This window comes from Manacus candei, unplaced genomic scaffold (assembly GCF_025592945.1).
Source record: "Manacus candei isolate 608988 ecotype Guabito, Panama unplaced genomic scaffold, ASM2559294v1 h1tg000061l, whole genome shotgun sequence".
Classification (NCBI taxonomy): Eukaryota; Metazoa; Chordata; class Aves; order Passeriformes; family Pipridae; genus Manacus; species Manacus candei.
This window is the reverse complement of record NW_026138109.1, coordinates 1451294-1474691: the sequence shown is the minus strand read 5'-3', so window position 1 is coordinate 1474691 and position 23398 is coordinate 1451294. Positions and strand designations below refer to the sequence as shown.

The 23398-nt window shown below is 38.5% G+C and overlaps 1 protein-coding gene and 1 long non-coding RNA gene across 3 annotated transcripts in view; one reads left to right on the top strand and one right to left on the bottom strand.

The window, feature by feature from the left end:
• ITGA2 (integrin subunit alpha 2) overlaps positions 1–23398 on the top strand; it is a 68810-nt gene that overhangs the window by 28332 nt on the left and 17080 nt on the right. For both annotated transcript variants that reach the window (XM_051804728.1, XM_051804727.1), the window contains 17 exons: positions 707–798; positions 4528–4642; positions 5115–5242; positions 6329–6477; positions 7554–7704; positions 8142–8307; positions 9507–9580; positions 11011–11149; positions 13513–13658; positions 14363–14506; positions 16873–17076; positions 17828–17964; positions 19410–19549; positions 20521–20672; positions 21611–21721; positions 22299–22381; positions 23111–23249. In XM_051804728.1, the coding sequence (XP_051660688.1) occupies positions 707–798; positions 4528–4642; positions 5115–5242; positions 6329–6477; positions 7554–7704; positions 8142–8307; positions 9507–9580; positions 11011–11149; positions 13513–13658; positions 14363–14506; positions 16873–17076; positions 17828–17964; positions 19410–19549; positions 20521–20672; positions 21611–21721; positions 22299–22381; positions 23111–23249 (2270 nt within the window). The remainder of the gene's footprint in view (positions 1–706; positions 799–4527; positions 4643–5114; positions 5243–6328; positions 6478–7553; positions 7705–8141; positions 8308–9506; positions 9581–11010; positions 11150–13512; positions 13659–14362; positions 14507–16872; positions 17077–17827; positions 17965–19409; positions 19550–20520; positions 20673–21610; positions 21722–22298; positions 22382–23110; positions 23250–23398) is intronic.
• LOC127478736 (uncharacterized) lies at positions 4660–13543 on the bottom strand. Its single transcript, XR_007907301.1, has 4 exons — positions 13419–13543; positions 7571–7646; positions 6520–6612; positions 4660–5025 (listed from the first exon to the last, which is right to left on the bottom strand). It is a non-coding gene; the product is annotated as an uncharacterized LOC127478736 (long non-coding RNA).

Here is a 23398-nt window from a genome sequence, read left to right as displayed (position 1 = left end):
GTGGTGCCAGCTGCTGGAGGCACTGGGGTCTAAGTGTCACTCACTGGGGTCTTGAACCTCCAGATGTGGAGCAGGAATGCTGTAGGTCCCTAAGCCAGCTGAACCAGGGCTCTGTGTCATTGAAGGGCTCCTTGCTGGCATCTGGGGTGGGCTGATGGGAGGATGAGTGTCTCTGTCTTCCCCAGACCAGATATGGGGATGTGTGTCTGCAAACTAAGTATAAAATGGCTTTCACGTTTGGATACAGTGAAAATACAGGACAGCAGAGCAGGCTGAGATGCCTACTTTATGTTTCTTTGTGATGCAGAGTATTTCTGCCCTCCACCCCCCTTCCAGGTTTTTGTCTAAAGCCTGATAACTGGATCAGAATGTCCTGAGGAATGTAACAGTAGCTGCTCAGCTGCAGCTACTCAGCCAGCCAAAAATAGGCAATAGATAGTGCGTTTCTTTCTCTCTTTTGCCTTCAACTTCCATGAGGGTAGATACTCTTAAATGGCCATATTTGATTCATCTCTATAGTTAATGGCTAGCAATTTTTTTACAAAGGTTGGTTTTTGTTTCTTTTGTCTCAGAATTGTATGCAGCCACCTGGAAAAGGCATCTTCAATTCTGAGAAATCAAGTTTTTGTAAAGGAATTCTAACTTACTAAATTGCTTCTACATCTTATTTATTATTCTGTCATTACATAATCTCATTTTATTTCAGCTTTAATAAATATTCCAAATGTGACTGAAATAAAGGAAGACATGAACCTGGGCTTGACTCTGATACAGAACTCAAAAACAGGAGGATTTTTGGTATGTATCAAGATTGTATTCAGTATACGCAGAAATGCCTGAGGTGAATGAAGAAACCAGAGTTCTCTACGTTTTTTATAAGTCCAAGCTAAATATATTTTATTATGTACCATAGATTAGTACATCTTTTGCATATTTTAAAATATTCCATACTGCTGTCATTATCAGCAAAATTGTGAAATCTCTCCTGTGTAATTTATCTGAACATCCTGTGGAAGGGCTTATAATTAAAGACTCAGTAATTTAAATTGGACGATATAGGCAGGAATATTTCCATCATTATATCCTTTAAGGGAATCTTTTATAGTTCTAATTGTGTTTCAAAAGACTGTATGTGATCTCTCCTCCACCATATGCACTTGCACAGGGACTGTCCTCCTGAGGTGTTAGGATTTCTAGTCCCATGGATTTAAGAAGTGTTTCATTTGGTTAGTGAGCTGGAGGAGGATGCATTTTCTGTGTGTATATGCTGCAAACAACTGTCCTTGGAGCCTGTGAAACAGATTTCTTAATTGAAAGGAAGCGAATGCCTGTTTAATGTGCTTTTTTTATAATCTTAATCATAAGCATGAAACCTGTTGCTGTATAGGTTTATTTCAGTTTGATGTGTACATGGTAGCCATGTGCAGTAAATAAGTGGAACAATAAATTACAGGTAAAAGAGCTTTGAGGCTCTCTTTAAGCTTTGTATTTTTCAGTTGTATTTTCCTAGTAATCACAAAAGTATTCAAATATTTATTATATTCATTAACACATAGTCCAGTTCACTGAAGTACTTAAAAGCAGGCCTAATTCCAACGCCCTTGCAGTTAGTAAAGTTATTCCTAACTTCAAAATACAGCAAGAGTGCTTTTCTTGATTTTTGGTTTGAGAAGGTACTGATTTAAAAAAGTCTTATTCTGTGTCTTGAATAATACTTTTAATTACCGTTAATGCTGTCCCATGAATACCCAGTTTTAATCAGTATCAGTAACTGCAGTGTTTTAAAATGTCTCATGTAGGAAAGGTTCTATTTGCTAATAATATTTGAACTTCTCTCAGTCAAAAATAATTTCCTGATCTATGTGTTACTGATGGACCGTCCTTAAATTGCATGAAGGAAAAATGAAAAAAAAGATTGACTGGTAAGACATGAACAGCCATGTCTTTGGCAACAGGAGTTCTTTTTGACATATGGAGAATGGGATACTGAGGACAGGTGCTTATCTGTGACTCAGCCTCAACATGTATCAGAAGCCCACAATTGTGGCAAGTATTGGGGCTACATGGGTAGAATGCCTGCTCATACTTGCACACTGCTGCCAGCCAGGACTTTGCTCTGGGTCTCTGTCTGTGGCAGCTGGCCTTTGTGATGGGCTCTTTGGGCTGTGCTTAGGGCTTCTTCCTCCCAGCTCACTGTTCTCCTTCCTCCTGTGGCTGCTCCCCTCTCAGCCTCCATCCACTTGCTGCTTGCCCAGGCCCTGGGCTGCTTGCCTGGGGCATGACGCAGCCTGTAGAGTCTGTGCCGTAGCTGGTTCATCTGTTTGATGCCATGTGAATGCTTCCCACAGGTATCCTAAGTACAGGGCAGTCATTTCCCACACGCTCATTACATTTTTCTGAGGCATGCTTGGTCCTGTTGGAGGCATGCTTAAGAATTTCACTGACGGTTAACAACGTTTTTTTGGAGTTCTCATTTAAGTTTCTATCTGTTTGTTTTTGGGGCAGTGCCGCACCTTAGTTGAAAGAAACAGCTCCCATCTACTTGCATGTAAAATCTCCCTTCTGTATTTGACACCTCACAATCGCTCTCCTTTGTCCTTTGCTTTGTTAAACAAACATAGAGTTTTTTGGCTGAAATGTGCTTTTTAAAATATACTTCTCTCAAACAGGAGTGACCAGATCTAATCTGTATTCCACATGAGTCTTTCCAGGGCATTATATAGCGTATTCAGTATTTCCCCAGCTCAACAGCAAGCGCTTCTTGTCACACATCATTAAGGCATATTTGCTTTGCATGCTGGCTCTGTGCATGTGGTCACCCTGCAAATCAGCCACTGTCTGCTTCTCTCTCTTCCATTCGATGACCTTCCAGTTTATGTCCATATTTCTTAATGTAAGTCCTGAAGGGCAAGTCTGTGCCCCTTTCTAATATTCCACCTTTCAAGTTCTTAAGTCCTTGATATGCAATCTCGCAGTTTTCCCCTGCGTTAATGATACATCTTAAATTTCTGACTGCAACGATGCTAGAACATTAGTTTTTCCCATTTTAAGTGAAGATCAGCAAAGATTATTAGAACATTTTTGCTTTTTCTTCCAATAGTGACATCACAGTTCTGACTTACCACCAATACAGAAGAAAATTAGAAAATGGTCAAATGAGATTGATCTCAAAAGAAATTTAAAGGCCAGTAGCTCTCCTCCAGCTTTGTAGTTACCAATACAGATGATTTATTTTGTACCTTTTACCTCTCAAAAATCTGTCTTTCCCAGTAAAAACTAATCATGCCTCATGTGGCAGCTAAAAAGAGCACTTAACGCAAGATCTGATAATGTAGATATACTTCCTTTCTCTCGTCTAGAAAATCTGCTGTCTGGTCAAATATCTTGGGATAGTGGGATGTGTGACAGGCTAGTCATACATAGGATAGTGTAGTCTGACTATATTTTCCATTTACTTTTGACCTTAATTACCTTACCTTCCACTCCACTCCCCCTCCCCTGCAATATTCTCGAGAAAAGGGTGATACTGCTGTTATCCTTCTCTTCTCTTCCTAAATAGAGGTGGTACATCCTCTGTTTACTAGACTCTCCTGACTAGGGCAACCAGAGAGTATATGTAAAGAAGCTATCATTTCTTACAGAACTGTTGAACAGAGGTTATGTAGAGGTGTTTGGTTTTGTGTGGTTTTTTTTTTTTCCTGGGTTCCTAATATTATTTTCTTTTAGAAGGAAATATACCCCTCCCCATACCCATGTACAGCTGCCTCCCCATCCTCATGACAAAATACTGTCTTAATATTTTTTTTGTCCAGGTGCTTTCGTACCTACTCTTCTGATATCAGAGCTGTGGTTTTCATGCGGCCAGCTCAGTTCTTGTTACAGAGATGGTTTTCATCAGGAAAGCGGGATTATTTTCCACGAAAGGCAATGAAACATGTAGCCAAGGGGCGTGAGAGGCCGGGGGTCAAACTATTTCTTTTAGTGTGGCAGAAGAGGGGGCAGCGCTCACTGTGAGGCTGCAGTCCCACTGGAGATGATGTAGTTTAACTGGTAAATATTTTGGCAAAGCGAGTTTCCCTCAGGAACGCGGCTCCCCTGCGGCGCAGCCGTGAGGGCCGAGCTCTCTCTCGGCCGCGCTGTCGGAGTCACCGCCAGCCCCGTGCCCGGGGCGCTGCCGCCACCTGGCGGCCACGGGCGGCGCTGCAGCGCGGCCTGGCGGGCGGGAGGGCCCGGGCTGGCAGCGAGGGAGAAGGGAAACTGCGGCCGGCCTGCGGGACTGGGGTCATCCCGGGTAGGAAATCCTCCCCGTGAGAAAGCCTGTGAAAGCGGCTACTCTGACTGAAGGGATTTGGCCTGGTAACCCAAGAGGGCTCCCCTAATCCTATATGCTTCTAGTCCTCCTTGTTGTGGGTTTGTACCTATATGCCTGTAGTCCTGCTTGTTGTGAGTTTGTATGTAGATACGGTGAGACAAATACTTTGTTATTTTTATAGTTTCTTTTTTTTTGTTGTTGTTGTTATTTTTAAGACTTGTGGTCCCTTGTGGGCACAGCAGTGTGGAAGACAATACTATGCAACAGGAGTTTGTTCTGAAATCAGTCCAAGTTTCCAGATCCTAAGAAGCTTTTCTCCTGCTGTTCAAAGTAAGGCAACGTGTGCAAAACGGAATCAATTAAAACAAAACAAAACAAAAAAATAAAATTAAAAAAAAAAAAAAAAAAACGAAAAAAACCCACCAAGAAACCAACAAAAAAAAACCAACCAAAAACCCATATCAAATTAAGTTAAGCTACGTTGTGTTGGGGACGGTTGATTTTGATTTCTTAAAAAATGTATGTGCCAAAAGCAAAGTCCTGTGATAGATACATAAGGACTGAAAAATCATGACCCAATGCGGATATGAATATGGTCTTGCTCCTCTGTATTCAGAGGCATTGCACCAGTCCAGGCTGCAAACCTGCATACACTTCTTCTGAGTCCTCGTTCTGGCAAAGCCTTCTGATCTGAAGTGTTGCCTGTGTGAGACCTAAATAAAGAAATAAACCTTTGGATTTAGCTGAAGGGTATATTGAGACTGCAAGTGCATTTAATGTACACTTTTTGTTTTTGTTTTAGGGTGTTCCTCTGTTATAGATGTGGTCGTGGTTTGTGATGAGTCAAACAGCATTTATCCCTGGGATGCAGTGAGGGCATTTTTGAAAAAATTTGTACAAGGCTTAGACATAGGCCTTAACAAGACCCAGGTAAGTCAAAGACATATTTGAGAAAGACAAAAAAAAAAAAAAAAAAAAAACCACCAAAAAACACAAAACAAAACAAAACCAACCAATTTTAAAAGAAACCAAATGTGATTTAGTGTAACTACGGTACCTCCCCCAAAGCTGCAGATTATGCAGTTATCCTATTCAGTGCTGGGGATTTTATCTCACAGCTAGCCTATTTCAAAAGGGATTAGTAATTTAATTCGAAATATAAACCAACTGAAATAGAAATCTAGGTTATACGTACGTGAATCAGATCTCTTTCATTCATTTGGTGTAGAAGTAGTTAGAATATAGTCTGTTGGGACGTGGTTAAAGTAGAACAGGTTTTTAATGGGCTTTCATACAACTCTTACTTTCCAACTGCTGCATCTTTAAAAAAGGAGTTTTTCCTTCTGAGTTACTAACTGATTTTCGAGTTCTGTTTTCCTTTTACTTTGGTGATGGTAAGGAAAATTTTATTGCCTTCTGTCTTTACAGTTGTCCATTTTCCATAAACAGCTCTGGGAATAAAGACTGGGGCACTGGAAATCTCTCTCCCAAAGGCTGCCTTCTTCCTTGGGCTACTTTGGAAATGAGGTGCTTAAAAGCTAGGCTTCCTTCTTTATGAATCTCACCTTTAGCACCTTCTCTTTTTTTTTTAAACCCTATATTAAAAATAAATAGGGTTTGCAATGCTGCAAAGTAACCAATCTTTAGGACTTCTTTAGAAGAGATCAGAGTGAGGTGCTGTCAGCTTGTAGAATTTTTGCTATTTTCTTATTTTTCCCAGAGCTCCTCATATTTACTATCCATAAGCTCTTTCAGAAGTAACCAAGCAAACATTTAATGTCTGCTGTTTCGTATTTTTGCATTAGGATATTGTAGTCCATAATAAATGATATAAGGTGCAAGAGCATTTTAGTTTTCTTTGTTTTCCACATGTTAATATTAATTGGTGTTGAAAGAAAACAATAACCTCATGTGCATCTGCAGGGCTTTAATTCCAACCTGATATAAGTAAGCATCATGGTTCTATGTAACTAATTGTAATTCATGATAATCTGACATAATTTTTTTATTGCATAGGTGGGTTTAATTCAGTATGCTAATGATCCCCGTGTAGTCTTCAACTTGAATACGTATCAAACAAAGGATGAGGTTGTTAAAGCAATGGAGAGAACATCTCAGAAGGGAGGAGATCTCACTAATACTTTCAAAGCCATTGACAATGCAAGGTGGGACACATTGATGATTACTGTGCAACTATTGTAACTTACCTTAAACAGCAAGGAGAACATCCCGAATTTCATTCCCACCAGGAGACAATTTGCTCAGGGCCTCTGAGTAGGTTCCCAGTGGCAGGCAGAATCCTGGCCATTGCAGAATGGTACAGGAATATGTAAACTAGACTTGCTGAAAAGCATGTTGTTAAACATTGGGTTAAACATTACACTAACGTAATTCTGGTACCCAGCAGAGTTGCTTTTTCTGTCACACGTGTTTAAACATGACAGCGCATCAAACACAGTGGACAAGGTTTTAGAAAAGATACAAAACCATTGAAAGAAGTAAAAGTTTATCCAGGGTTTCAGTTGGGCCTGTGAGATTGGTGTTTGTAGGTCAGGCTTTGGTTGATTGCAGAGAAAATAAAACCTCTTCTCTGTTGTCCGTTTGTCAGTGCAGCACCAGCAGCATGAAAAGTAGGAAAAGCTTAAAACAATATTCTATGACTCTGAATACATATACAAACCAGGTCTGTTTCTCAACAGGAAGATGCTGTTTTTAAGCTGAATCAAGGACAGAACTCTAGACCAAAATGCATGCTGAATCAAATGGCCTTGAAATTTTTTTTTAAGAGCAGACTCAGCCATCAATGGAGTAAATATTTGCAGTAGTATTGAGGAGCCTATAATTACTTCTCCTCCACTTTTTTCTGAACTTGGTGATGCCAGTTTCTGGTGTCATAAAACTTAAGTAGTTCTAACAAAATCCACTTTTTGTTTAGAAATATTTGTACAAAAAAAAAATTTGGTTTTCAGGGAATTTACATTTCTATCAGAATTACTATCCAGTTCTTCCAGTCCTACTATTTTTATCTTCTAATCCTTTGTACATTTCTTAGGGCTCTTTGAGCAGTTGTTTGTGAAGAAGTTATCAGGAGCATAACTGAAAATTCTTATTGCAGATTGTTAATTCACAAAGAAAAATCCACTACAGAAGCACCTTGTTCTAAACCAGTGATGGACATATTCATTACAGTATATGTACTGAATTCCATCCATTATAGACTGACATGTATGTTTTATAACAGACAATATGCCTTCTCACCTGAATCGGGAGGACGTCCAGAAGCCACAAAAGTAATGGTTGTTGTGACAGACGGTGAATCACATGATGGCTCCAACTTGAAAACAGTGATAGGTAAATGCAATGAAGACAATATAACCAGATTTGGCATTGCTGTAAGTAATACTAAAATTATATAATATTGCAGTTTTTAAAGATTGTTTTGTTGTGCATGTATGAAAAGAGCATGTTCTGTGCATAAGCACTATATAATACATGCATTGTTGCACTGGTGAGACTGAAATGCAATCAGATTAATCCTTATAAACTAGTGAAATACTAGTCTTCTTTACTGGCTGAAAGAGCAAGACTAGTGTTTCCTGAGCAACTTAAATAATTTTCTCTTTTGCCACGTTTTATATATTATTCCTGTCTGAATGCTCCCTTGCATAGGAATACAGTCTGATAAGCAATTCAGTAATATGAATGAAGATGGTTCTTTTTTTTAATATGTAGAATATTTGCTCAAATAATACAGAAGGAAATGGGGTAACAGTATGATTTTTTTCACTCTTCTCATTTTGCTGTTTGTTTGTTTGTTTTTTTACCCAAGGTTTTGGGATACTTAATCAGGCATGAACTTGATACTAAAAACTTAATTAAAGAAATCAAGGGAATTGCTAGTCATCCAACAGACAAATATTTCTTCAATGTGTCATCTGAGGCTGCACTGCTGGAAGAAGCAGGAACACTTGGAGAGCGCATTTTTAGTATAGAAGGTAAAATACTCAATGTCTCTGAAAAATTAGATCATATTCTCCCAGCTGACAACCTAAGAATTTTATTTAGCTTCAGCTTAGAGTAGGATTGTGAAAATGAGAGGCAGCTAGAGCTGCAGGCTACTCCCTGCTCACCAGGAAGGCTCTGATTTGCACAGGTGTTCTCCCAGCTACTTCACCCCTAATAAGCCCGAGCTTCAAGTTAGTTTTTGCAGTTTGCGGAAAACATTTCCCCGTTCATGAAAATTTCTGTCAATTCATCATGGGCTTCAGGCATGGGGGTTTGTCTATATGTGTCCAAATGTATTTGGAACTATTACCATCATCTTTATGCTTGTCAGCTGCACCTCTGTGAATGCTAAGCAACTGTAAATTTAAAAAACAAATCAGAAGACTTGCTTACTGATTTAGGAACTGAAAAGCTACAGTAGTACAATCTATGTGATGCCTACCAGGCTCAATCCCTAGCATCACTCATGCTTTTGTGTACTGTTTGGAGGAAGGAGTTGCAGAGGTGACTTGAAGACACTTTGTCACCCCCAAAGCCAGCTTTTAAATTTTAATTTAAATTCAGACCTTGCTCCTTAATGAGCTGCAGCCTTCCTGTACTCAGGATGGAACTTCCTTTCTCTGTCACCCGATCTATTCTTTACTGGTCCCATGGCTGCTAGTCAAAGTAAGAGGATACGTTGAGCTCCTTATCTTGTTTTTCCTGAGTACCTGAATTGAATTCCCATCCATCTACTTTAGGAAATATTCCCAGATGTCACAGTATCTTTCAAGACAATTACAACAGTTTTTATAAATCCTATATGACAATAAACATTCATATTCTGTTTGAAACTTGTCATTTAAGTCATTTAAGCTGCTAATTTCAGTGTATTATTAATGCTTCCTAGGAAACACAAAAAGAGATTAGCCACAGTGACAAGACTGCGCAAGCCAATTCAGACTATCTTTATCATCATCTTCTGCCTTTTTTGGGAAGGGATTTATAGCATTATGGTTCCATTTTATCAATTTCCCGTTAAATCCTCCAAATTTTCTATAGTTTATCAGCTCTGATTTTCATTGTTTGTAAATGCTTTAGCAGAATTGGTGGATATGTACAGTCTGTATACAGCTAAACTCACAGGCAGTAAGATTGGGTCTTGTGTGGCTCTAAAGGGCTAACCACATGTGGATATCTGTTTTACCAGGTACGGATCAAGGTGATACTTTCCAAATGGAAATGTCACAGGTGGGCTTCAGTGCATATTACTCACAAAAAAAGGTATGTGAATATAATTATTTAATGATACAAGTAGATATAATTATGTAGACATGAGTGCAACAAAATAAGAGTAATAAAGCACATTGTCTAATTTTAAGATCTTTTTTACAATCAGGTGAATGTCAAATTATTCTTTTAATTTTTCCTGTACTTGAATGCCACTAATAGATGGTGTATATCTCTAAAATGAAAAAATATATATTAATATGTGACACTGAATAACAGTTTCTTTCATTTAATGATTTTGTAGTGTGTTAATACAATGATTTCCATGATTTCTGAGTTCATGTAGCAGGGAAAAATCAATTGTTCCGTGTTTGTATCTTGGAGTTGAATAACTCAGAAGAATTGAAACTATATTGTGAGGTATATTTCTTGGAAGTCACCAAAATATAAATAAATCAAGTGTGAAAATAATTTATTAATTATAAAATTAATAATATTTCTTTAAATCGTATTTCATTTAGAAATTAGAAAGAACATAAATCGGATATATTTAATGCTAATAAATTTTAAGATTATCTTGACCAAATAGGTCCTCTTTGTAAAACTCAAGTGTGGTTCAGTAAGCTTTCAAGTGAAAACACGAGAAGGTTGTTTCTTTTTTATAGCCCTTAAAGATGAATGAAATAATTTTTACAAGTATTTACACAAATTAAAGTTTTAAATTATGAAGCACTTGATGCTAGGAAATAAGAAACATTAGGACATTCCTTCAGGAAAATTACACATCCAGTTTTATTGTAGTTTTCTATAACAGTATCTCATTTCAGTGAAGAATTTTAATAATTTGAATAAACTAAACTGTGGTTTTTTTCTATGTACAAGTCTAAGACTAAGTATTTTTGTATGAAGTATTCTGTATAATAAGCCATGTTAATTTGGAGTTTAGGTTTAACTGTTCTCTCAAGAACATCTCCTCATATAAAGAATGAAAGTCTGTATCTATTTCTTGTATCTGTCCTGTATCAGCTATCCTGTATCTGTCAGCTTTTGTGTGCTGTCATTGGCACTTTTGTTGTCAAAAGGGGGGCTTTAGCTTTTTCTCACAGATTTGTTTGCATGTTCTTCAATCTTCTGAGGATCATGAGTGCATAAAAGCATTGCCTTAGCAAGCCCAACCCCAGGGTGGACAGACTTAGGAAATTGTGTTTAAATAAACCCATTTTATCTTGAGTTGCAGTGCCATGGGAACTAGAGTGGTCACTTATCCTCTTGCAGGAGAGGGGTGATAATCCCTCTTAATAGGGCAGTGAAGTCCTGCATGTAAGTGGTAACTATAAGCAGCTCCAGTCAACTGCCTGCAGTCTTTGGATTGTACATCACTGCTTTAAACACAGTGATATAGAAAATTATCTATGATAACTTAAGCTTTGCTCACACTTTTTCTAAATCATTTTTCTAAAAAATGTTGACTTTTATTTTTAAAGGATGTTCTGCTGCTGGGTGCTGTTGGGGCCTATGACTGGAGTGGAACAGTAGTACAGGAATCTTCAGACAGAGTCACCACCTTTCCAAGCCATGTGTTTGAGAAGATTCTACAGGACAGAAACCATAGCTCATATCTAGGTAAGGGGCTGAAATACAAATTCGGAAATTTATCGAAGCTTAATTAAAATAGAAAAGTACTTGGAAAATTCTCCTCTAGCCATATCCCTGTTATGAACTGATTTGAGAATATGAAAAGAATTTCCAGTTGAAAAATATTTAATTTACTGGACAACAGTTCATTGAATGATGTCTTTATTGTGTTATTAAATTCTACTCATATCAGTGTGGTAAACTGAAAAGAAATCAGACTGTGTCACTGGTGTGGTTTAACCCCAGTCAGCAGCTAAGCACCACACAGCCACTCATTCTCTGCCCTTGGTGGAATGGGGGATAGAGTCAGAACAGTAGAAGTGAGTGAACTTGTGGGTTGAGATAGAGATGTAACAGTGACTTGGGAAGACAAACACCAACACTCTGAACATACCCCCTTCTTCCTCCTTCCCATGCTGAGCTCGATGCTATATGGGATAGGATATCCCTTGGGTGAGCTGGGGTCAGCTGTCCTGGCGGTGTGCCCTCTCAGCTAAAACATCTCTCTGTTCTCAACATTATTTCCAGCGTATATCCAAACCACAGCCCCATACCAGCTGCTGTGAAAAAAATTAACTATATCCCAACCAAAACCACCACAGTCACAGAGGCATAATAAATCATAGGATTTGAAAAAACTGCCTAGTGAATCATTATGGGTCCTTTCTGTTATATTTGTATGTTCTTCCCCAGTTCCATGTGGATAAGAAGCTGATTGACTTGCTGTTGTTTCATATGTGCTTGCTATTTTCTTGGCCTTTCCCAGTTCAGTTCATAATTTTAGAAATATTGCTACCATTTAATAGAGGTCTTATGTATAATTCCCATATGTATTCTTTGACACATTTTTGTGACCCAGTAAAGCCAGTCAGTTTGTATTCTCAGTTCACTGAAATGTTTTCTGCAAACCTTCAACATGCCTGCTCTGATGATTTATCCCTGAATATGCTACTACATTAAACACGTGTGACTTCCTTGAAGTTATTAAATAAGATGCTATTTTTGCAACTAACATACTCTTTTTTCACCTATGACTCAGCATTACTTGAATCCAAAACAATGAATAAATCTAAACCCAACCTAATGAGCTTTTTTTCACGTGTGACCTCTTCAGACTTTCTCTTACTTCCTTTTTATAATAGTTTTTAAAAGGTCAGGTCACTTCCTTTGTCTACATGGCAGTTTTAGAGTATTTACTTCAGTCTTTTTTGGAGAAAACAATGTTGTTGCCTTTTCTGTCTTTTCATTTCCCTTCCACCTTCTGTCCCCCGCTAGGAGCTCTCCATACCAGCTCTCTCTCACCAGCTTGGGGGAGCACAAGTTTAAGAGGTGCTACCACATGACAGCTTGCTAGATTGGTCCCTGTTCTGTACTGCACTCTTTCACTTCAAATGGTTGCATGCTATATTAGTCAGGAATGTGTGTCCTTAAATTGCAGAATAAAATCGTGTTTCATTGTTGCTCATTGAACTTCTAGTCACAAAGGATGTTCTCACCCTAGAAAAACAGTGTCTGAACAAAAATATGATGTAGACTGGTATATGTAAAGATCAAGGCATAATCCTTTTAGATTTTGTTCCTCGTATTGTCCTGCAGCTTACTAGAGATCTACATTTTCTGTACAATCACTGGCATTTTGTTATTCAGTTTGACTATGGATTTATACAGAACGATTTTGTTTTCTACTGTTAAAAATAAATTTGCTCTAATTAAACCACAGAAATGTGAGGTATGTACTAATGCTAGATTTATTGTGCTAATACATGTTTAAAATATTTTCAGGTATTAAATGATGTTTCCTGAAAGCAAATAATGTTAGAATAATGGTAATGAGGATTAAAATGTTAAAAGAAGTTCAATCAACCCTTCAGCTGACAAGCTATTAATATAGCCTGTTCTATTCAGCTAAAGCACTGGGCTGTGGTTTGGTAAGCTGTGGAAAAATGCACTGCAAGCTTTGCAGAAGCTAGGTGTTCCTCCCTAGTTTTTGAAGGCTGGCCCAAATGTTCATCTCATGTTTCTCTTTACTTCTTTTTTTCCAAAGATACTCTTTGTGCTTTTTTTTCCTATCTCCTTCACAAGCGTGACATTTCTGTGGTCTGTGTTTTACTGAATAGGCTAAAACACTCTGTTTTGCAAACCTGTTTCAACTTGATCTGTATGTCATTGTTCTGTCCAGAATTATATTGCAAATTTTATGCATATGTGACTGTGTAACTTCCCATCTTGAAAGCATCATTCTCTGTGATTAACATACCAGACTGACTCATCTTCTGACCTTTATGGATAACCAACTGATGAATTGTAATTAATGGTCTCTCACACGTGTTAAATGTTGGCTTCTACCCCAGGTTATTCTGTTGCTGTTCTCTCAACTATGAGCTCCATCTATTTTGTTGCTGGTGCACCAAGATCCAACTACACTGGCAGAGTGGTGGTTTATGATGTTGACAGTGATGGTAACATTGCAATTGTGCAGTCACAGAGAGGCGAGCAGGCAAGTATATTTTGGTCATGAATGCAGACTTTTAGGCATCTCTTTTTATTGACCCAGCAGTAAATTGTAGTTTGTTTTGAAAATTCCACTTTTATGCAAAGCATTTAGAATCCGTTTTTCTCTGCCACTAGACTATTTCAACAAGGTCAACTGTAACTCTTAAAGAGTATTTTAGGAAGGCAACCAGTTAGTGGTAAAAGATAATGTACAAAGCTAAATAATGTATCATTCTGTCAACAATTCTAATTGGGATATAGATACTCAGTGAACTCCACTCTGCCTGAGAAGTTGTGAAGTAGACATCATCAAAAGAGAGATCTGAAAACTCAATCTCTTTTTGTCTATTTGGAGAAGAGCAGTGAGTTTGGTTTCATCTGTAAGACAAGTGTGAGAGTAGATCAAAGCTTGGGTAGGTTCATGTGCACAGATATAAAAAATATACCTCCCATAGCTTACTCTCTGTTGGCATTTGTATTACCTAGTGGTAAAGCCATAGCAGCAGCTAGTGGATAGAAACAGTGGACACATGGTAAAGATAAGATTCTTCAAACACTGGACTATGTTATATAGTAATTTCATTCATCAACAGGCAGTTTTATTAAGTCATATTGGAATATTACTGGATGTAAATTTTCTGAGTCAGATGCTAAGACATGTTTTACAAAGTCCACATACAATCCTGACCCATTTATTACTGATTTCAGATTGGCTCCTACTTTGGCAGTGTGGTGTGTTCAGTGGACGTCAACAGGGATTCTGTGACAGATGTGCTGCTTGTGGGTGCACCAATGTTTATGAATGACCTGAAGAAAGAAGAAGGAAGAGTTTACATGTTCTCTGTCACAAAGGTAACAATGGCTCAAGCTGGCATTGCCTAGGGCTAACTTCTTTCAAAGCAGACTGCCACATGCATGCTAAGAGGCCATTGGCCTCTTCAGTACCTCTAAGTCACTTTCAGTGAATTTTTTCAAAGTGTTAGAAATATTTCAAGTGATATTTTTTCTAATAAGACACAGAGCATGTGCTTTTCCTGGAATGTGGCATAAGGGCAGGGGTGAATGGTTCAAAGCCTAACTCTTTAGAAGGCCATGGGTGGAGGCCTTCCCAGTGCCACCTCACCTGTTGTGCTTTTCAGTAGCAGCTGCAGGCTTTCCCCAGAACTGCTTGTGCATGTAATCTGGGAATTAGCCTGATGGAACAGGCCATGATGCTGAGAACACAGCTGCGCTGGGCAGGACATGTCTCCAGGATGAAGGACCATCGCTTCCCTAAGATCTTGCTTTATGGTGAACTTGCCTCCAGCTACCACAAGAGAGGAGCCCCAAAGAGAAGATACAAGGACTCTCTGAAACAACATCTCAGCCTTGGCCATATTGATCACCATAACTGGTCTACTCTGGCCTCAAATCGGGAGGTCTGGAGACACACCATCTATAACACTGCTGTTGCCTTTGAGAACGCACACAGGATCACTCTCAAGGAGAAAAGACAATGCAGAAAGAATTGTGTCTTGCAGAATATACCACCTAAGGAGTCTTTCTGCTGTGCCTTTTGCAACCGGACGTGCTTGTCTCGTATTGGTCTTTTTCGCCACCAGCGCGCTTGTAACGAACGTGGGTAGAGCCCTTCCCAAATCTTCGTTCGCGAAGTCTAGCCACGATGAGCCTGATGGAACAGACCAAAGTGGAGCCAATAAGCAAGGCAGTAGCTAGGCACTGTTAGTGGTCAGGGGCCTGCTCTCAGTGTCTCCCTGGTCCTGGTGTCAGGCATTGTGATAGGTGCTTTACACTTATATAGCATGGAGTTGGCCATATCTCAAAAAAACCCATCTCAAGGCTTTTGCTAATTAATTTGCCATTTGATTTTGGTAAATGTGTTCAACACCTGACAGTAGTCCCAAAGCAGTTCTAAGAAATGCTCTTCTACCAGTTTTCTGCATTGTTTTGTAGACTCTGATATTGGATGGTTATTATTACTCTTGTTGTCTCCTGTTCAGTGAAGCTGTGTTATTTGTCTCGTGCCTGACTGACGGTGCTTTTTATTCAGACCCGTAGTAGGTGTTTTCAGAATATCTGTATTAAACATCCTGAGCCCTCTGCCACTTTTGAACAGTCTTTCAATCACTGGATATCTGGATATGCAAAGTAAATTAATATCTGCCATCCATCAGAGAAAACAGACCATGGCCTCTTTACTAGGTAGATTTCAATCAAATAGAGAGGGAGGACCATTCTCTTCAGCAGCATCTCACAGTCAGACCATCGTGAAGCAACAAGAAACTACTCTAGGGCAATTTCAAGGTAGATGCAGGAGCTGAAGGTGGTACTACTGGTAGCTGACAATGGTCTTTGTGACTGTGGTATCAGACATGAAATATGGAAGAAAAGAAAAATGAAAGGGTTTTTTTTCCTTGTCTTTTGAAAGCCAAATAAATTGGAAGACTATCTTACAACTTTTAGTTGTTGTCAAATGTTCAGTTTAAAATTATTTGGAAGTTAAGAATAATGACGGATTTTTTAAATTTTTTTTTTGAAGAATGTGGTTTTTGCAAGTTGTCCATGTTGTGCGAGTAATACTTTTCTAGTCATGTTTAATAAATAACTTGGCTGATATTTCTAAAATTTTAAGCACAGTGAAATAACTGATGTTAAAGGTGAAAACATTGTTGCCAGAGTTGCATTTAATCTAGTGTAAATGGAATTATTTAACTATAAAGATCTCCAATCTTTCTTTCTTCACTGGCATTGGAGAGGTCAGGAGTTTACCATTTGGACACATGTTTTTTGCATTAGTTTAGTAAGGAAATTCCATTTCTGTTTCAAAGAATTATGTCCAGTTACATAATTTCCATTCCCTCTGCATAAAAACTGGTAATCCAAAACTGGAAACTGTATTTTTCAATGTATTGTGAAACTTTCAGAACAGTCAGATGAGGACAGTGAGAGCATTTAAGCTTCATACATATGGTTATATTTGCTGCTAGTACTTTGCATAGCATGCTTTGATTTTGCTGTGTAATTCTTGCCAGGACTTTGAGACATAATGCAAACTGAATGGGCAATACAATGGGGAAGGAATTCAGTGTTGAGCTGTCCAAGGGAAATGTACTGGAAAACAGAAATAAAAAAACAATGCACATAGATACTGCTCCTATGTCTGATCTGGTGCAATGATAGCTGTGTTTTTCCTTTTTCTTCTTTTTCAATTTTTAAAGAGAATTTTGGATCAACAAGAACTCTTGGAAGGTCCACAGGGGTCAGAAAATGCACGCTTCGGATCAGCAATTGCAGTGCTTGCAGACATTGATTTGGATGGCTTTAATGATGTTGTAATAGGTGCTCCACTGGAAAACCAAAACTCTGGAGCAATTTATATTTACAATGGATTTCAAAAGACTATACGTACCAAATATTCTCAGGTAAATAATTTTGCATAATAATCAGTGCCTTTAGATCTGCTAGAGGAAAAAGGAAGATTTTTCTATGGTTTAACTGCGTAGTGTTTCATCCTCTTAAAGGAGTACTGTTATTCTCATGGCTTATTTCAAGTTTTGTGCCTCTCCTTCCTTCAGCTGTCAGCATACTCAGGTTGATGTTGTCATGCTTATAACTGAACCATATAGACGAAAAGCATTTGCAAGATACTCTAAAACTCTTACCATTTTTGATATCTGAGTCTGAAGTTAGCTGATTTCCTATTTGTTTTTGATACCCATTATTCACATTTTTAGGGTTGATGTACAGCAATGAAGATTAGATAGATCCCAGCTCCCAGGGAAAGTCTTTCAATGATCTATGTGTCTGCTATAATGGTAATAGTACTATCACTTTCCATGCAGACTTTCTGGTTGCAGAAAGTATTTTTTAGAAGTCCTCTTAAGCTTCACATTCTTAGAGTTGCTCAGTGTAGATGGAAGAAGTTTCCAGTAAGTACTATCTGGCATACAGCAGTCAGTATACTGCTCCCAAGACAGAAAAATCTAGTCCATTGTCTGCTCCAACAGAGGAGGAAGAAGTGCTAAAAAGCATCTGAGGAAATATCCACAATGCATTTTGTTTAAACAATACATTGTATATACAGGGAGTATCAGTGAAAATCTGTTGCTTAGGCTGCTATCTACTGACTTAAGCATGCTTTGGCAAACTCAGTAACCAAACTCTCTTTCCTAGAAAATTTTAGGATCGGATTCTGCTTTTGGACAACAGCTCCAATTCTTTGGAAGATCAGTAGATGGCCATAGAGACTTAGATGACGATGACATAAGTGATGTATCGGTTGGTGCTGATGGAAATGTGGTTCTGCTATGGTTGGTAAACTCTTTTTAGAAAGGAAATGATTAATTATTCAGATACAAGTTGAACATTTAGTTAATTAAACAGGAAAATAAGCAAATGAAAAAGCTCTTTTATCCCATGTCTGCAGAACTAACACACTCACTGCCTCATCTCTGCTATCTTACCTAGCTCAAAAAAGAGCATTAGACCAAATCTCTTTTAAGCATTTATCATCAAAGCATCGAAAGCAAAGGCAGCACAGGGGGCAGACTCAGGGCATATGGGAGGAAGCCAGGTGGTAGAGCCTGCTGTGGGGACCTGACCAGGAATGGGAGAGCCAGGACACATCCCTACCCACTGCTCCTGTGCAGACATGTGGTCCAGAGGGAAGGAGCAGCAACAGGGAATAGGGCTTTCTTGCGAGTAATGGTAACAGCAGGTTGAGTACTTCAACAGCCACAGTATAATTTTGATAGCTGAGCCTGAGACAGGTAAAACCACCTCCCACACAACCTGCATGACCTTTACTGACTGGTAGGCTGATATGGGGAAAAGAGTTGTCTTTCAGGGTAAGGACAGAGAGCAGTAATAGAGAGTTGACCCTTATTTCTGTGAGAACCCATTTTTATGGGCACGTGGCCTTTGCCACTGCAATCTGAGTACTTTCACAAAATAAAATAGAAAGGTTTCACAAAACCCAAATCGTCTGCCTCCCTAAGTACTGAGAAGCTAAATTCAAATGGAGTTTCTGTTCCTGTCTGCTGCCTGTCTTCTCGCCTGAGGCTCCCCATTGTAAGAAAGCCATCACTGAATTGCTACTTCTTTCATAATGAAATAAGATAATTAAAAATGAATGGTCAGTTTAGACCTTTGACCACTGCTGCTGCTGCTCTGGGAATTTCATTGAAGAAAGTTATGGTCCTTGGAGTACCAGCATTTTTTTAGATTTGATTAATGAAGATGCTCATTCTTCTTTCACTCTGGCATTTGGGCTGATTAATGAGTTTCACTTTTGATTAAAGTGTTTATTTTTGCACGTAGGGTTCCTTTGAAACTGCTCTTCAAAATCTTGATTAATGAAATAAAAGTTGTTTTTTGAAAACTAAGATTATTAAATTAATTGAAGAATTATCCTTTTTCACTTCCCCAGAGGAGCTCAGTAACTTCCCTAAAGGAACAGAATGTTACTTATTTGGGAAACAGGAATACCTTATGGTATTCTCTGATACCATAAGGGATTGAATAGAACTTTAAGATAAAGACATTGATTATCCCTTAATTTGACATGGTAAATTATTTATTATCATTCCTGAAAGCTACTCTATAAAAAAATTCAAGTATATGCAAAGAAAAATAATTTTACCAGTGCCATTAAAAGAAGTTTACATTGGGAACAAAAAAATCAATGCTAGCATTTACAGATAGTAATAGACAGTACTCTTGAAAACTCCATGTAACCCTTTAAAATATTTTTCAGGTCAAGAAGCATTGCAAATGTGTCCATAATTGCCTCATTTAAACCTGAGAAAATCAGTCTGCTGAACAAGAATACAGAAGTAACTGTCAAAATATGTTTTCACGCTACATTTAGACCTGCTAAGAGAAATAATCAAGTGGGTAAGAGTATTTCAGACTTGTCTTATATTAATTTTCTCAGAAGTCCATTATTCAAATGAGTAGTGAAAAGTCTAAAGATATATTAGATTGAATGTCAAGAATGGCAAAATCAGTATAAAACTTAAGTGCCTGAGCAAGTGTTGTGAAGACCTACTTTCATCACTGGCTCCATAATCTTTCAAGAGTGGGGAATTACCAATAAAAAGGAGAGCTGTATCCTTGCTGTTCAACAATCCCCAGAAAATGTCATTAGTGAGAAGCAGGGTTTTTTCAATCTACTGGTTTCAACAGCAAACTGCAGACGTTTTTACTCTCTTCAGAAAAAAAAATATTTTCCGTTAAGTCAGTGCAGTTGTCAGTGTGGGGAAGCTCTTGTTTTCAGAGGACAGGGAATATTTCTGAGACCAGCAGTGGCCTCTCATGAAGCTATTAAATTAAACCTCACAGATAACACCAGTTGGACTGCTTCAGGGCTATGTATAGTGCCTTTAGGAACTCAGGATTGCAAACTATAAAATAACAATGAACTTCAAACAGCATATTAGTCATAACATGAAGAGAAGATGGCAGAAATTATCATGTGATTGAGGAGAAAAGGCAGATTCTTTATAGTCTTCTCAAAGTTCAGTGATATTATTGCAAGGCCCCTTTATCTAGAGTAATCCTGGCCCTGCTGACTGGCTTGTTGCCTGAGCTGTAGGCTCAGACATCTGTAGTGGAGACTGGATTGATTGCCATTTAATGTGCTCTCTGTGGATCAGAACTTATATCAGGATCTAAACCTGATTGATTGCTTTGGAAAACACAAGAGAAAGTGTTTTCATTTTGAGACTGGTCTGCGTTTAGCAAGCTATGAAAAAAGTGAAATATTTAGAGTGGTTTAAGAAGCCTGGTCACTGTAATATTGATCATAGTAATGAGATCACAGGCAATTGTACTCAGCAAAAAATGTACTGTTATTCTTCTTGTAGCTATAAAGTACAATGCAACATTGGATGCAGATCTCCAGTCCTCCAGAGTGACTTCTAGAGGGTTTTTCAAAGAAAATAATGAAAGGTCTATGCAGAGGGATCTTGTGGTACATCATGAAGAGAATTGTGTTCATGAAGTCTTCAATGTACAGGTAAGTGCAATTGCAAGCAATCTTGCATAACAAAAGTGATCAGAGGAAGACATTGATTAATTTTTTGTCTGCAAGGTGAATTTCATGCATGGTGTACACAATTATTAATGTTTCCCAAATTGCCCCAACTGAAAAATACTTAGTAAGATTATGATTTCGTAAAAACTAATAAGTGTGAAATTCAGTACAGATTTTTAGGATAGATTAAGAACTCTTACTCACCTCTGTCGTAACACACAGCCCATAGTCCGTAATTTCAACAATATTTCAGGAAGACTTCTAGTGCATTTTAGCCCAAGGCATACACAAGGAATAAAACAAAAATAAGTAGGTCTGCATCTTTTTCTAGAACCAAAGATCAAACACAGTCCTGAGAGTTGCTTAAGCCTCACTGCATGATGCTAGGTCAGGTAGGGGACTTCAATTCCTGCTTTGCTTTGCAATACAAGTACCTTTGACTTGTTGATCACATTTAGTGCCCTGTGAAGCCATGAGCCACAGGGCTAGAAGATTATTCGTCCAGTACTAAGAAAAAGAGGAAACATGCAGTATATGGTGTTTTAGTGTCACTTAGGCCCAGCTGCTCTCTGTGATGGTAAGGCAGAGTGGAATAGGAGTTTGACTTCTGCAGCCAGATGAGAATGAATGATGGCTTTTGAGCACTAGCTCCTACAGCTGCAGATAATATGCATGTTCTTTAGCCCCAGAAGTGACTGTGATGTATAGAGTCATGGAAGTGGCTCTGAAAATTGTTGGAATAGAGGAACCCACACTGGGCAATTTCACAAAGTTATTTTCATCAAGAAATAAAGCTTTAAACTGTTGTTTCTTCTTGTTTAGGGAAGTATTTTACTACACATTCTCAATTTACAGTAGAATTGCCAGTTTTACCCTGTTTTCTGTGCTGACAGCTATCATCTGAACCATGTGTTTTACAGGAACCTTCGGATGCAGTGAACTCACTTAGTTTGCGCATTGACATTGGTGTTGCAAATCCTGCCTCCAGCCCTGTCCTTGATATATCTTCTCCTGCATCTGTGGCCTATAGTGTAAGTATGCAGACTTACTGTTGAGAAATGCATTACTATATATATCCATAATGTGTGGCCCCCCAGAAACACCAAAGAGGTACATGCAAGTGAAAACTTTTATTCTAGTTTAAGTCACATTTGGAGGTGTCCCTGATTCCTTTTATACCTTTGCCTGCGTTACATGAGCTTGATCACACACACAGACATCAGCCACCTTTGCATAACATGCATGTTGGTTCAGCTGTGTCAGTGTTGATGTAAACTTTTAGTTGATGGCAAAGATTAATTCTTTTAAGCCAGTTTATCCTACAATAAGAGTACAAAACAGAGAGTTGGGACTAATTTGACTACATCACCTTCATTGTGGGTTATCAATAACCTGTCTGTACCATTCTACTGGATCAGTTGACATGTAACATGACATTACTCAGTGTTAACTTGTTCATGTGTCAAGAATTTTTAATGTTGTTCAGAGCTGTTTTCTTATTTGCACACCAAGAATGTGCTTCACTTCAAAGGTGTTTGTCCTCTAGTGTCTGCAGGTAATGTTAAAAGTTGAGCCCTGTCATTAAGGAAATGCTTTTGTTTTTCCTAGATTCCTTTTGTTAAAGACTGTGGTGAAGATGAACTTTGTATCTGTGATCTTGATCTGAGTGTCCAGCGGAAGGCAGAGGATGGGTAAGAGCTGAATCAGTGGAATTGTTAGGGTGCAGTATTAGGTTTTCACCAGTCAGTTTGTCTGTAGGCTTTGGATCAATTTCTAGATGAAAGTGCCTTTCTAGTTCAACATCTACTTAGAAATAGCAGGGATAAAAATGGCATTTGTATCTAAATCTAAACAAGGAAAAAGAAGTAAGATAGGAACACAAATATAGAACTAAGACTCTTGTCAGCTTAGACCAGCCCAAGTATTGGTACCTTAGAGATGAGGATGCAGTGAGTATTCAGAAGAATTGGGTCTGACTGGCTGCTTTTGGGAAAGGGAGCACAATGGGAGAGCAGCGAGGATCCTGCAGTGGGCTATGCAGGACAGCACATATTCCAAGTCCATATGTACAGTACACAGAGACAGGGTTACCTCTTCCTGGAGCTGCTGTCCATGTCTGCTGCCCACTTTGCCCACCTTCTCACCAGGGTAGAGCCCTTGAAAATTCAGAAAAGTGACTTTGACTGTACAAAGTCAAGGTCTTGCACTTTGAGAAGACACTAACTTCATTTGGTTATAGGGAACAGCATCACAGAATTTCTTATGCCGGTGGGTTTAGAAAGGAGAGCATTTAACTGCATAGCATGTAGGAAGTGTCTTGCTGTGCTTGTTATTTGTTGTTGGCTATAGGCAACACATTTTTCTCATCCACAGCTGTTCTAGTATCTCTGTTTACAACAGTGGACTTTATTTTCCAACAGCAAACAGTTTGTCGTTAGCAGCAAAAACAGAAGACTAACGTTCAACGTGAAATTGAGAAATAAAAAGGAAAATGCATATAACACCAGAATCCAGGCTACATTTTCAGACAACTTGTTTTTTGCTTCGTCGTCTTTACCGGTGCGTGATACCCAACCTCACTGTTTCCCTTATTGCCCCTGATTTTTGAAGTTCTCAGAGAAATTTTTTATTTTCTTTCTAGTAGTGCCTATGCCAGGAAAGAACATTTGTGAAAACCTCTCTCCCAGATTTATTTTCTTGGATACCAA